General features: G+C 53.6%; 6 protein-coding genes across 6 annotated transcripts; 3 read left to right on the forward strand and 3 right to left on the reverse strand.

Moving 5' to 3' along the window:
- Positions 1 to 213: 213 nt before the first annotated feature.
- On the forward strand, positions 214 to 480 carry CABS01_00283 (uncharacterized protein; the record flags this gene model as incomplete). Its single annotated transcript, XM_060533665.1, has 1 exon — positions 214 to 480. One exon carries the CDS (start codon positions 214 to 216, stop codon positions 478 to 480), a length of 267 nt encoding a protein of 88 aa, XP_060406179.1.
- Positions 481 to 519: 39 nt separating this feature from the next.
- CABS01_00284 (uncharacterized protein) lies at positions 520 to 1,055 on the forward strand (the record flags this gene model as incomplete). Its single annotated transcript, XM_060533666.1, has 2 exons — positions 520 to 906; positions 981 to 1,055. The coding sequence occupies 2 exons, from the start codon at positions 520 to 522 to the stop codon at positions 1,053 to 1,055; spliced, it is 462 nt and encodes a 153-aa protein (XP_060406180.1).
- A 2,710-nt stretch (positions 1,056 to 3,765) lies between these two features.
- CABS01_00285 (uncharacterized protein) lies at positions 3,766 to 4,269 on the reverse strand (the record flags this gene model as incomplete). Its single annotated transcript, XM_060533667.1, has 1 exon — positions 3,766 to 4,269. One exon carries the CDS (start codon positions 4,267 to 4,269, stop codon positions 3,766 to 3,768), a length of 504 nt encoding a protein of 167 aa, XP_060406181.1.
- Positions 4,270 to 5,247: 978 nt separating this feature from the next.
- CABS01_00286 (uncharacterized protein) lies at positions 5,248 to 6,270 on the reverse strand (the record flags this gene model as incomplete). Its single annotated transcript, XM_060533668.1, has 1 exon — positions 5,248 to 6,270. The coding sequence occupies one exon, from the start codon at positions 6,268 to 6,270 to the stop codon at positions 5,248 to 5,250; it is 1,023 nt and encodes a 340-aa protein (XP_060406182.1).
- Positions 6,271 to 7,746: 1,476 nt separating this feature from the next.
- On the reverse strand, positions 7,747 to 8,375 carry CABS01_00287 (uncharacterized protein; the record flags this gene model as incomplete). Its single annotated transcript, XM_060533669.1, has 2 exons — positions 7,747 to 8,049; positions 8,298 to 8,375. 2 exons carry the CDS (start codon positions 8,373 to 8,375, stop codon positions 7,747 to 7,749), a joined length of 381 nt encoding a protein of 126 aa, XP_060406183.1.
- Positions 8,376 to 11,990: 3,615 nt separating this feature from the next.
- CABS01_00288 (uncharacterized protein) lies at positions 11,991 to 12,320 on the forward strand (the record flags this gene model as incomplete). The annotated part of the gene is made up of 1 exon (XM_060533670.1): positions 11,991 to 12,320. The coding sequence occupies one exon, from the start codon at positions 11,991 to 11,993 to the stop codon at positions 12,318 to 12,320; it is 330 nt and encodes a 109-aa protein (XP_060406184.1).
- Positions 12,321 to 13,854: the final 1,534 nt, after the last annotated feature.

The raw sequence follows: 13,854 nt of genomic DNA on the forward strand, positions 1-13,854 counted from the left end.
GGAATGCGACATAGGATTCATCTAGACCCCATAAGCATAATCGAATCGATGTCAAGCGGCTTGCCTCGAATAGCAGCCGCGCGAGCGCACTCGGCCGCCCCTGAGTGGTGTTCAACGTCTGACTGTACCAGGCTCGAGCTTCAGAGTTCGCAGAGGCCTCTACGCTCTTCCCATCGCGCGTAGGCTACAAGATCAACTTCGCCTACGATGTAGATGCTACGAGCAGCTCCCGAGACGAAACTCTCGACACAAATTTCGCCATGCAGAACGGCTGGTCCAAGTACCCTTCAAACCGTCATTCCGCTCCAGGGCATGGCTGCCAAAGCGACATATCTCAGATGGACCCCAAACTCGGCATCGCGGATCCCCTCCAACGGTATCCAATGCCTTTCCCCACACTCGTCCTTGACCAAACCACGCCAGATCATGTCTCGTTGCCGCGACCCAATAAGACGTCGCAAGGCATCTAGGCGAAATTGAGTCTCGGTCGCATCCGCAGGTCGCCCCCCTTCTTGGTTGATGGCGGAAATGGCAGACAAGCCAGACAAGAGCATGCTCTCCCCCGGAACCCCTCCGGAGCCCATTCCGTCCATGACACCGGTTTCGTACGCCAACCAATGTGGGAGCGAGACGGCTGTCCAAACGAATACCTACAGACTCTTCGCGAGTCCCCCACAGAATGTTTCGTTTCAAAGTGAGATGGGAGTTGGAGCACCGCGGATCTGCTCAGCCACCAACACCACACCACCGTGGCCACCACGTTTGACTGCTCATCGAGAACGAAAGTTTTGTCGGGAGAGCACGTATTTTTGCACGGACAGCAAGCAAGATGGCCTGCCCGCCATAACACCCCACCATCCTCTTTGGGCGACTCAGCCGCAACTCAGGCTCGCATCCCTGCGAGCTGTAAGTAGCAAGCCACACCCTCCCTGCCTGTCTATGGCTGTCGTTGATCTTCTGGGTTGATCCTATCAAGTCAGTTCAGCATCACCTTGACTTTCCTTCCCGTCCCCCCTCTCTTCCCTCCGTCTCCGAATGCCGACCAAGGGTTGTGACATGGAACGTTGCTACTGCGAAGAAACTAGACTTGGCCCGCCAAACTCAGCTTTCGAGGATTCCACTTCCGGGCCAGTGTAAGTTCTCGTTGTCGGCATAGACATTCCGCACAAGAGGAAAAGCAAAACGGCGAAACAGCGAAGGGCAAGAGCAGTTTTGCTTCGTATCAAGCGCGGAGCAAAATGTCCCCTCTTTATGCATCGGAGCTGTCAACCCCATGCAACTCTTCATGCGTCGCGAGCTTAGAGTCGCCAAGCTGCAACATTCTCTTGTCGACACTTAGTTGACAAGCAAAGTCAAATGCCCAACTCCCACGATCTCTCAAGTAGGAGACTTTCAGCCTGAAATCTGCCACCCCCTAAACAACCTACCGACTGCGACACTTTGTATTCAACATGCAACCTCTTTCAATTTTCTCACTCAGCGCAGTATTCCAACGGGGACGCGTAACTCTTCCTTCCGTGAAGCCTCAAACAACTCAGCAGCGGCGGATGGCACCATCCCCAGCACCCGTCAGCACCACCTGCATCCCAAAACATGATAGATGCCAACACGAATCTTATATCTCAAATAACCAGAGAGAATGCCGTTTCCAAACGCCCACCTTATTTCAGCTGAGTAGCCGAGCTCGAGACACCGCGAATTAGGCCTCTCCCCCCTTTGCCCCTTTTCCTTCTATCGCGTGCTCGCTTTTAACGCCGTCTCAATAGCGAAACTCTTGCGTGTCGTAACCAGAGAGCCGAATGCCATGGTTGAAACCGTGCCAAAGTTCCCTTGCTTCTATTTCTCCGTTCCCCGGGACCGGTTGAACCCATCTGGCCGCCCGTTACACCTGTCTCGCCTGTCGACATCCGACAGAACAATAATTCCCCCGACGTTCAGACGTTCCCCGTCCGTGCGAGCGTCTGCCTGCCAGCAAAGGGCCGACTTGGGAGCTGGACCGTGTTCCGAGAAGCATGGTGGTGGTGTGGTCCACGTAGGGGGTGGACATGTGTAAGCTGGGCGTGCGACAACTGACCGACAGCGGCCAGACCAGGATGGTTGATCACTTTGTGTGCCCACCGGCAAACGCTTAGACGCAGTGATCAGTGATACCCGCTGATCGTCCCTAGAAACCCCCGCCTTCTAGAACTTCCCGCTCAATGCCGCCCAGTCTTTGGACAAGCTCACTTTTTTGTAAGATTCTTGCTCTCGCCCTTGTCTAAAAAGAGTTGGCTGATCTAGACAGGTGTGGGAAGTCCAGAAGTCGATTTCTATCGCGCGCCAAATCATGAATATTACATTGTCTCGATAGGGTTGGTTCTCATCTTTGCCTTGCCGCAGCTTCTGCCCCGAGACCAAAGAGGATGGACAGCATTCTGAGCAGGTAATCTGTACCAAACGTCTCTAGGGGTAGCTTTTCTGTTGTTGCCTCTAGAACAATACTAAAATCCAATATAGTCAACTGCCAGCTCCGAAGACGCTTTCAGCTGAGGACCAGTCGCTCTCGCGAACAACGATCTTGGAGACCATTAGAAACAGCTTGCCCCTTAAAGTGACGAACTTTCAAAGGTGTAAGTGTCTTTGCCGAGTTATGCGTTGGATGCACAGCGCTGACTTTAAGAAGAAGGAAAAGGAAAAACCTCAAGGACCATCGTCAACCCGTCCGAACCTGGTCCTGGACCCTTCAAAAACCTTTTGTATCTTTTTTGATGTTGGCTTTGGTTTTCGAGGCTGCCCAAACTGGCACTTTATCTGCCCGACTTTATGCGCCTTGGGTTCCTATCCAGCCCTTCCCCTCGACTCCCTGCCGCAGCCGAGCTGTGCTTGTCAGATTTCACGGGTCTACTATGTAGATAGTACTGCTTCCCCAAGACCGGGATGGACGGTCCTGTCGAAACTTGATACCCAAAATAGAGAAACATGCAGAAACGTAGAAAGGTAGAAACGCGGGGGCTTGTTTTTCAAAGGGGATAAGCACACCCACACTCGACACCACCCTTTTCCCCTCCCCTCCACTATCCTCTCCCCTTACTGAGGTGAAGCTGAAAAACGAAAGAAAACCTCAAGATGGAGGGGCAGATCTTTTTCCTGTTTCTTTCCCAAAAGTGCGTGAACATGCGAGCGTCCCAACTCTGTTCCCCCCCCCCATCACGCCCATCAACCCAGCATCTCAAGGTCCCCCTCAACCCTCAACATCAGGGTTTCGCCGGCTCAATTACTTATTCCTTACGCTTAGGTACTTGATGTAAAAATGCTCTCTTCCAACATCTCAACCTCAGCTGGCACAACCCACATGCCTGCTCGTTGACCTCCACACTTGGGGTAAATGAGTGAAGGGAACAGAATTTTTTTCTTGGAATTTTTTTTGAAAAAAAAGTCACTTATGCACGAGGGGAAAGAGACACGCGAGACACATGTTGGTGAACAGAATTTTGTTCGAATTAACTAATAGCGTAAAATGCAAAATCACACTTGAGCTGCGTGTAAGCCAGACCCGGGCCAAAAAACCTCCAGGGTTTGCCAAAGGTCGCTCATGATATTCCCCCCTTGCTAAAAAAGAAAAAAAGGGTTTCCTGCACCCTCTGCCGCTTGAGAAACGGCCAAGTCAAGGTTATCTGACCTGCACAGCAGATCCAGAAACCCGGCTTGTGTTCCCACGCGACTCTTGATCCCTCGCCCAAGCAATTTAATGCTTCTCCGAATCTTCTTCGGCGACGGCGGGGTCTCTCATGCAGGAGGGCGAGCTACACGTCGCCTCTTCCTCCCTGCCCCTTGCTCACGTTCCCCCCTCCTCGAAGCTGCCACGGGCGCGACCCCCCTTCCCCAGGTTCCATACAATGACCCCCAGCCCGGTAACAACGTTCCGTTCACATCCAGTCCCGACTCGCAGGTTTCCGTAGTGTCGTACTTGTGTCCAGGTGGGGTAATCAGCATGGCCTGATTTGGGTTCGTTCGCGCCCATGTAAGTCGAGCGGGGATTTTCGTGAGTGTGATAGCAGAGGTTCCAAGACTGTGGCCAGAGGTCTCTGCATCGTATCTTGCCCAGCAAGATGGTTCTTTCTGCGATGCCCAGCTTCTTTTATTCTGTTGATTCGAGTCCCATCTCTCCTCCATTTCCATGCCAGCCGTCTCCCTTTGGCGCCGCGATGAGCCTCGAGGGGACGGCTGAAGCCAAAGATCTTGTCGACATGCCAGTGTCTGCCTTGACAGTTGCATCCCTGATACAACCATGTCTCAGCTACGCGATGATTGTTGTTTGGGTTTATCGACCTTTCGCAAAGAAGCGTTGCTATTATTGGATCCGGTCCGGTTTGCAAGCCTTTTGCTGTAACTGCAATTCGATAGCCTGTGCGAAGCGAAGAAAACCAAGAAAATCGTATGTCGTGGCATCAAGCCTGGAGCAACGTCGTCTTGATTCGTATCGTTGAGCGCGCAGTCGTGAATATTCGTCATTGGTCGTGAAATGGTTGTCATGAATCATCCGTAAGACAAGAACCCAAGCCCAAGGAAAGGAAAAGAAAGCAAAATGCGCAGCTGTTGGTATCTTCCGATCCAGTGTAATGCCGATGGGGGTATCTCTAAGAAAGCCTCTTAAACCAAGCAAGAAAATAGGACCAGAAAAAATAGAAATCCAAAACGGGGGAATCGAGAATGAAAGGCTGTCGGTTTCTTCTGTCTCGGGCTCCAGGCCTGGAGCCGAGCGGGGGGGGGTTTTGCATTGCTGCGTGTTCCTCTTGTGTAGATGAGAGAAGACCCAAAGGAAATAGTAGAGAAAGGGGAAAAGAGAACAGGCCGCCTATATGTTCGAAAAAACCCCCAACCCAAATGTAAATGCACTCAAATGCCCGCCCCGGACCCAGCCATGATGAGATGATTCGAATGAAAGGTGACCGAGCTTGCGGCAGAGTGAGTGGTGGTGGTTGTTGTTCCCCGGATATCGAAAAGACTGTGAAAAAATCATACGCTCGCTTGCTGCCGACAAAAGAAAAAACCCCCAATTATATCTTTTTTGTTTGGTTGTCTCGCGAGTCCCGTAACACCGTTCGCTCCCCTGCTGATGCAAAACGCCGATATGCCTGTGGATGATTCTATGCCGAGCAGACCGAGAAGAATTCGACTTTTCTCCGGGAAACATGGGACCATCGTGCCTGGCAATGCTTATGAGGTCGTCACGACAGGGTAAGTCTCAGATGCAACGGATTCTGGTTGTCACATCGTCGTCGTGTACTCCTGGTAGCGATCCCAGCCGAAGCCACCGTAGCCGACGCTCACACCACATTGAGGCGTGAACATGCTGGGGAGAGGCAACGCTGGGATGGGCGCCGTGATTGCTGGTGCACTGTAGTAGAACCCGGCGGTGGAGAAAGGTTGGCTGTATGCAGGCGTAGGGGAGGGGATCTGAACCTCGCTCATGCCAATGTTGGCCCAGATTGGCGTTGACTCCTGAGATGTGGAAGCAATGCTCGGACTTGATGGCAGGACTCTCCACGCATCGACGGCGACTAGGCTGGCCGGCGTAGGGGGTTGCGACCAGATGCTGGCGTTGGCGGGTGAGCTGGGGAGCAGAGGTGGTTGTCTGATGACATCGACAACACGGGGAGGAGGAGGCAGCAAGGGCTTCATGAGGCCCATGATGTTGTTCTTGACCTCCTCGCTCTTACCAGAGAGCAGCTCACCAGCGCCTTCTTCCTCGAGCCCTTCCAAGGCAGTGACATGTGTGCGGTAGACAAACTTGTTGATGGCTTGGACGAAATCCTCATGCAGCTTCTTGCACTGTTGGTCCTTCTCAGACCAGTCATAGGTGTTGGCCTTGCTGTCGACGCAGTGAATTTCCTTGTGGTACTCGACCAAGGCGTCTATTGAGTCGGTGGTGAGCTTGAAAGCGACCTCGTTGCGCAGGACCATGTCGACGTGGACAATGTAGGCCTCGATGTGGAGAAGCTGGTAGTTGAACAGGGCCTCGACGAGAGGGTTCTCATCCTGGCGCAAGTCGGATTCCGGGGCCTTGGGGAGCATGATGGAAGTGAGAGTCCAGATGGCGTTGGGCGATGAAAGTGTCTCGGTCAGACATCTTTGATGTTGAGGGACGCTGTTGAGTGGACGCTTGATCCGGTTGATGCGCTTCAGTGTCTGTGTCAACCACGGCTCGACCTTGGATCCCAGCACGACGTTGACGGATGAGGCTCTCGGGGCGAAAGCAGCCGCAGAGGCTGGTAGCAGTTGAACAGGCATGTTGATGGCGGGGATATCTGGAGTGGAGGATGGAGGAGAGTCTGTGACCGGAGGAGGAACGGGGAGGATCAGTTGGCGTGAGATATGACAAAAAAAGAGGCGGTTTGGTCGTTATCGTTGTCGTCGTTGTGGTCGTCAAGGATAAGTCTCGAATAGGGGAGGGTCTTTTGGGTGTTTGATATCTTGGACGGTATTCTTGTTGATCTTGAATCTTGATAGACACCTCGAGAACAGCGGGGTGGGGGAGGGGGAGGATAGACGGGGGAGGGAAAATGAAGTAATAAAGGAAACAAGTGATGACGGAGCTGGGCGGTCCCAAGGATTCCGGGAGGATAACAAGGGATATTTGGCTTGCACGCCTGCTACCGCGAATAAGAAGAAGAAGAAGGCAGACGAAGAGCTCGTGAAGAGGAAGAGGGAGGGTGAGAAGAGACAGGATGTGGTGCGAGGGTGGTGGGGTGTTATAATCGCCCGAGAAAGAGACAGCCCTGGGGCCCGGCTGGGGCTTGGAGAGAAAGAGCCTGCGGCCAACCTTCCTTGCCCAGTCGTGTTCACTGCTGTTCAGCGCAGTCAAGGCCTGTCATGGGGGTACGAGTTGGGTGGTAAACTCGCTCCCATCCGGTGTGGTGCTTCCTGCGGCTGCGGTACGGTGAGGTGACGAGTACCCGAGGACTTGGACTTATGCGTGGGACAGGGGTGCGTCTGGCGGTTAGGTCAAGTACCAGGGTACACAAAAGTGAGTCTTTTCCCCATTAGATCTTGTCCCGCTACGGAGTATTGGTACTGCTTCTCTTTTTGCACCTTGCGCACCTCACTCCCGCCCACCCCAAAGGGAAAAAAAAAAGGTATTGGGTGACTACTGGTACCCTCTCTTCCCCATTCGCCTCGACCAGCCCGGTGGGCTTTCGGCAGGCGGTCCCCATGGTCCATGGTCCAGGAGGCGGGAAGAGGGCGCAAGCAGAGAGGGAGGGGGGGGGGGGAGTGGAGGGGTGTGGCAGGTTACCTCCACTACGAACTTGTCACTAGCTACTCCCTGCTCCTCGCTCTTTGCACCCCGTACGAGTTGAGGATCAAGTGGAGAGAGAAAGAGAGAGCCAGAACCAGAGAGTCAGACCCAGATCTCTCAGGCTCCGGATCTTACATAGAACCTAGAGCTTCGAGTTCAAAATACACTACCACAATTGGTATCTAGCTGGCAGAGACAGGAAGGCAGAAAATCCATCATCCTTGGATGATGCACGCCGGCGGGGGCAGCGCAGCGCGCTGTGCAGTAGCATCGGATCTTCCTATGGCGCCGGGGACTACTTGCTATACACAGTAGGTAGGCGCCTCCTAGAGGTACATGTATAAGGTAGCCATGGACCAGTACCGTACTTGCGTCTGATCCAAGGACAGGCCCTAGGCATCAGGTACTCTGAATGACTGGCTCTTTCTGTATCCGTACGGATATAGGTAGCTACGCAAGTAGGCCTCAGGTTAAGGTAGCCTCGGTGCGCGGTGCATGCATCTTGGGCCGGCTTCCAGGTCTCCTCCTCGCCTCACCCGGATCTCCATGCATCTTGCTCCCTCTCCTCTCCCTCTCCTCTCCCAACGGGGCCCTGTTCCCTCCATGACCGGATATACTATGGAGCTGAGGGCCGGCGGCGGCGGCCGGGGGGAGCTGGAAGCTGGAGACCAAGGCTTGCTGGCTTCGTGGTTGGCGTTGGCGTTGGGGCCGTTGATGCTCGTCCTCTTCATGCCAACCTGCATATTCGTAGAGCATCCTAGCCCGTGGCGGATCTAGTAACGATATCCAGTAATAGGACACGTCAAAGTCGGTCGATGGGAGGACTCCAACGAACATGGACCTGCGCTGGTCGTTGGCCTCTCGAGTTCAGTCCGTTCGCCATCGCCATTCCACTCATGCGCTCTTCATCTTCTTTTGCCAACATGTCAACCAAATTCGTTTGGCCTCACAACGCAGTAGTGAGTTTCCAGCCCACCTCGGCTCAGTAACTCCCGCTCCGGACAGGCCCTAAGTAACGTACATGGGCCAAGGAGGTAGCTACACACCACACCTCCCTCCCACTATTTGGCGTTTGCACGGATGTCGTGAGTCTGGCCATGTCAAGTTGCAGAGTGCCCGTGTACACAATAAACTAAGCAGCCACACAGCTTAGTGAGCCGAAGCAAGGTTTGGCAGGTTGGCAAGCTTAGGCTAGGTGGCCTGGGGCAAGCCAGGAATTCCCTGAATGCTTCGGATGCCGTCCCCTGCGTGCGCCGCAAGCTTGGGCCAGCACATTTCCCCCTCCCCCCTTCAGTCTTTAGTTTTTACTCTGCCGCCTTTGGCAACACCCTTCTATGAGAGTTGTGAAAGCGATGTAACCAAACGTTGTCATGTTGGCTGGTGGTGGTGAAGTGCCGCTGACTGAGGCGAGGTGGCAGACTGCCCGTTGAGTCGGAACGTTACGAGCGACAAAATGACTTCGAGTGGTTTTTGTCTTTTCGCGCTATTCCTCTTGGGTCAAGATTTTACAAACATATGTTTCCCATCTTGGTTTAGACTCTCCAAACTTTAGAGAGCGTGGCTTCTGAAAAGCGTTGTCTGAGGCGTGCGTCGTCTTTTGCATCTGCGCCACATTTCGCTATAGGCCCAACGCTGTGGAATACAACCTCCAAAGACGACCTAGAGAAAGTCTGGGATAAGTCTTGAAGATCCTTCCAACAATCTCGAGGTTGCGCCAACACGATGCGAAGAGGTGACAAAGCGCAACGAACAACCAGGCTCGGCAATCCATTCGACCCCCGGGTAAGGCTTGCTTAGGTCGGGCGTGGTAAGGCGAAAAACAGGCAAACGAGCGATTCCTATGGGCTTAGGTACGGGGCACCGGAGACGGCGCAAAACGCTCTGGTAGATCTGTCTTTGGGTCAGAACAGACTGCGGCATCGATTCGGGGCCCGTACTGATACAGTATGTCCCAGGCAAAATATCCGTAAACCAAAGTATAGTGAAAAGAATTGGGCATAGGTTGCTCCCTCTAATTTGCCGTCCACCCTCCTTCGGCCCCGATCCCGGTTCAGAAAATCGCGGCAGATTCGGTTGACGGCAATGAGCAGCGAAGTAAAGTGTAAATCTTTTCGCTTTTTCTGGATCCGAACCGATGTAGACTCTAAAAAAAGGTTCAGAGACGGGTGGGAAAAAAAGAAGAGTATCCGATCTCTGTAGTCTGTACAAACTACGTGCCGAGCTGCGCTGCGCAGCGCATGCGCTTCTGCATGAAGCGAGCGAGCGAAAGCGACGGCGGCGCGGCGGCGGCGAAAAACTTGCGAAGAGACTGACGGAGGGCGAAAAAAGGTCCCCAGAAATTATAGTAGGGACCGCCGTACAAGATCAGGGCTGTGCTGCGACCTGCATATGCTCAATGACAGAACCCGAGAGGTCAGGCGAATGGGAACCGTCGGATCCCGCAAAAGAGCCCAAAATCCCCAGCAGCGAGCTGAGAATGACCGATGTCAGTGCAGATGCAAGCGTAGGCCTGGCCGTGCTGCCATGCCATGCCATGCCATGCCCGACTAAGGTCACTTGTAGCCATCGCCGCCCTTCCAACTTCTCTCCGCCTTCTGTAAGAACCTGTGGAAGCCATCCCAATCCGAATTCTTGGTCCGTTCTTTTCAGTCCAGTGTCCGTGTGTACCTCTCCACAGGTCTGCATAAGGCACCTGTGACTTGTCGGTGTCGTCCGTGGCCCGTTCAGAGGCTTCGCGTCCTCGTACACGCCACAGAGGTCTTTCGCAAGGCGAGGGAAGGCGAGAGATCGCGTGCCTCAGGTAATCAAGAGACTCGGACGTCATACCCAAGTGAAATACGGTGATGTGGTCGCGAGGTGGCCTCCCGAGCTGGCATTTCAGGCGGACCTCTTGCTTGAACACCTGTCCGCATGGGTTGCGTTCCCACTAGTAGGCAAGCTGTCCTAGTCCTTGAGCTCCGTGGCCTGTGCGAACAACAAGAAAGTATGGGACAGCAAAAGCAGCCTAAACTCGACCCTTGTTACCAACCCTCCTACGCCGTCCGTCCACATTCCAGACAAGGCAGGTAAGTCGTCGTGGTAGCCGCATCTTGCTTCCTGTATATCTCGTTCCGTACGAATACGTTGTGCGGTGCATCTGTTGCCTGAGATTCCTTTGTTTGCCGATCGAGGACACACAGGGAATCCGGGCTCCTGGGCCTGTTGTTCTAGTCCTGTAATCGCAGGTTGCCGCCACCCTCGGGCCAAGTACCCTCGTACTGAAAAGAGTGTGTCGTTGAAGTACTGTACGGATACCATGGAGGTCCACTGGTATCTTCTCACCAGGTCGGTACTTTCCCCCTCTCTGTACTCCGTTGCGTTCGCAAAAGTCCACGGCCAATTGTCTTGATTTGATAAATCCCACGAGAAACTCGTCCGCATAAAGTCTGAATTTTGAATCTGAATCCGTGTCTCTCCGGCTAGAGACAGGCCCGACAAGAGACACCTCCGACTTGTCGTTGCCGTCGCACAAGCCGCAAACCCAACTGCCTAAGTTCCCGGACAGCCGATTGACAGAAAAGAAACAATCGGGACTTGTCACTGCTTGTCAGGAATGTTTCTGTCTCAAAGAATGCCTACCCTTGCTTGCCGGCACCCACCAACCCCAAGCGCCTCCTTTCACATGTATCTTGTGAAAAGCGTACCCCTGGCTGCTGAGATGCAGGGTGCGTCCTGGTTGAAGAGCTGCCAGTTTCTTCCCAAACCGATGCTCAGTGAAGTGGGGTGAACGAAAGTATGACTGAGCCGTAGCCTCGACGTCTACGGTCCATGTAGCACTTCGTCTGACAAGTGCCCATGATCGGGTCAACCTTTCGCAGGGTCTGCACCGGGGCCGTCTAGATCGCTTCCGCGGTCATTTCAAACCATCCGAGCCGGGCCTTCTCACTATAAGCAATTTTCGATATATCATATTGCAAATGTTACTCATCGTGATCTTTCACCTGCTCGCATGTTCCTTGATCATGCACCTTGCTCTTTTTGCGAGGTATCAGATCTGCTTGCGTATAGCCTTCGGCGTACAATCATCGCGAGGGCTGCCGTGATTGGAATACATTTGTGATATCATGCTCAAGGGCACACCAGCCTGCGCAGGTCCAGACCTTTTGCTACCTAGGATGGGTAGTACTGAATCATGCAGGCGTGAGAAATTCGAGCTGCCTATGTCGACTCGTCTGACGCTAGGAAACTATCCAGAGGTTCCGTCAGGAGGTTGCCCTTATGCACCTGACTGTATCTGTCCACCTTTGACGATCCGAAGACCGTGGCTCGTATCTTGTTAGTTAGACCAGGGATAAGGCATGACTACATTCGACAAGCCCACAGAGCCAACGCCATGGCCAAGACAGCCATGGCGATAGAGGTCGTTAGTGATGGTCAATCTTGCTTTGGCCTTGCTGAGACCTCATCGGAGATGAATGAGGCGTCTTCTGATAATCGTCATAAAATGGCCTGTCTGTCTTGGCCAGTCGTGTGGTTCAGACGCTGCTTCTCACTTTCTACCAATTATTAGTACCTTTATGACTTGCATGTGCCTGAGGACACTTCTGCGTCTCGCCCTGCATCATGTAGGTTCTAGCAGCAGATCGCCTTTGAAACGACGCAGGCGCGGCCGCGACGGCGGGTAGACCCAATAGCCCGCATAGCATTGTATGTGACTACGACTGGGCTTCTCCATATGCAACTTAGACCTCCTTGGAGAATAGGGTCGCAGTTGTTGGGCCGGCTCGACTTTCACGAGACTCAGGGCATGACCATGATTGGAGCGGCCAAAGAAGCCAAAGGAAGAACCGCTAGAGGAAACAACACTAAATTGAACCGCCTACAGTCCCGGCCGGGCTCCGCCTTGGACAGCGATATCAAACCAGATGGCGCGGCGTACCGCAATGGCAGCGTTGCTATTCCGTCTGAGAACTGGCGTATAGAGCGTTTCCGGAAGCGTGGGATTGCCCTCCTCCCTTCTGAACTTCGCATCGCCGCCGAGCCGATGGGAGTTGGTCCGTCCTAATGGAACGGGATCCAACATCGTTGTGGAGATATAGAAAGGGTGGTCGAGGACTCGAGGGTGTAAACGTCGAGCAATGACAGCCTGTAGATGGCTTTTTGCAAGGTTGTAGTCCTTGCTAGCGGCCGAGGTGAGCTGAGGTGTGGTTGGGAAAAAGCTGGCTTCTGGTGCCTCATTGGCTATTGAGCTGACGGCCAGATTCGGGCTATGTGGGCCTGGACGGGAAAAGGCCGAGTGATTTCATCGTGATTGGCAAAAATACTCAAATTCTGGCTTGATATTAGACCAATCATGAGCGAAATGTCCAAGAGGTCCATCATGAGGAGAGACGGTTGGAGTCCAAACGCTCCTAGGAACTTCCCCTTGACTCCTGAAGGACGCAGCGGAAGCTTGCTGAGCAATAATGGCCGCGTTAATGGCGCAACGACTTTGGCGCCAGTTCAGGGGACAGGCGGATGAGCAAGGTCATGGTCATCAGGAGACGTTACATACCAAGATTACCAGATTGGGAAATGGCCTGCCCCGTTCGTGAGTGCCCGGTTGCAGGAACAACCGTTCTCGAACCTCTCCAGAAGCGGATTGAGATCTATCACAATCAATCTGCCGTCCAATCGAGTTGCCAAAATGCCTAACCAGTTGCTGTTGACTCAAACAAGGGGGTAATCGCCCAGAGACATGTCCAGAAAGCAAGCAAAAAACCTGGATACCATGTCGTTGTGAACGGAATATTGAACCATGACATATTGGTATTGTGGCAAAATGGATTCGTTTGCAAACAGATCCGAATACGTGGTTCCCTGCCAAATTCCACATTCCCATACAGGCGGAAGCTGGCTGTACTGCGACCCGGTGTCGGCATCGCAGGGAGAGACAGTGTGGATTTGCAATGACACCCTAGACGGATGTGAAAGCTCGCTTGGGAGTCTGAGAACAGTGAGAGAGCGGCGGCTGTCCGGCCATAGACGCGGCAGAAGGCAACAGAACGGGCCATCGTGGAGTCGAACAAGCGGACGCAGTGGAGTCTCTCTCGCAGCAAAGTCGGCAGAAGTCGGCTTCTGTGCCGTCGCGGCAAGTTGTAGGTACGGATAGGTCTGCTGACTACCTATTTTTGGCCCCCGCGGCCTTCGCCTGTCGTCGATGCAGGCGGCTCCGCCGTTGTTTGCCGCACCTCGGGTGGCTGGTTTGACACCAGCCAGTACCCGTTGGCTGCTCGTGACCGCTACTATCGTCACTTGACCTGAGTCACATGGAGTTTCCCAGCAGTGAGTGTAAAACCTGTCTTTTTCAAGGCTATTGCAATCCATACAGGACACTTCAGTATTATCCCGTCATCCAAGAGAAGGGGGTTTCGGACCCGGAATTTTCATCCAAGGTAGCACCAAGCCAAGCTTCACAGGCTGTGTTGTTTCTGGTGTCGCCACACTCAACGGCAGATCCCTACCCCAGTGGCTGGGCCGGCGACCCGCAAATCTTGCTTTGCCGCACGGTTGTGCGGGAGGAGATCCTATGGCTTTGGCGGAGCACGGGGAAATAAGTT

Source organism: Colletotrichum abscissum (assembly GCF_030869225.1).
Source record: "Colletotrichum abscissum strain IMI 504890 chromosome Unknown Scaffold_1.1, whole genome shotgun sequence".
In the NCBI taxonomy this organism is placed as follows: Eukaryota; Fungi; Ascomycota; class Sordariomycetes; order Glomerellales; family Glomerellaceae; genus Colletotrichum; species Colletotrichum abscissum.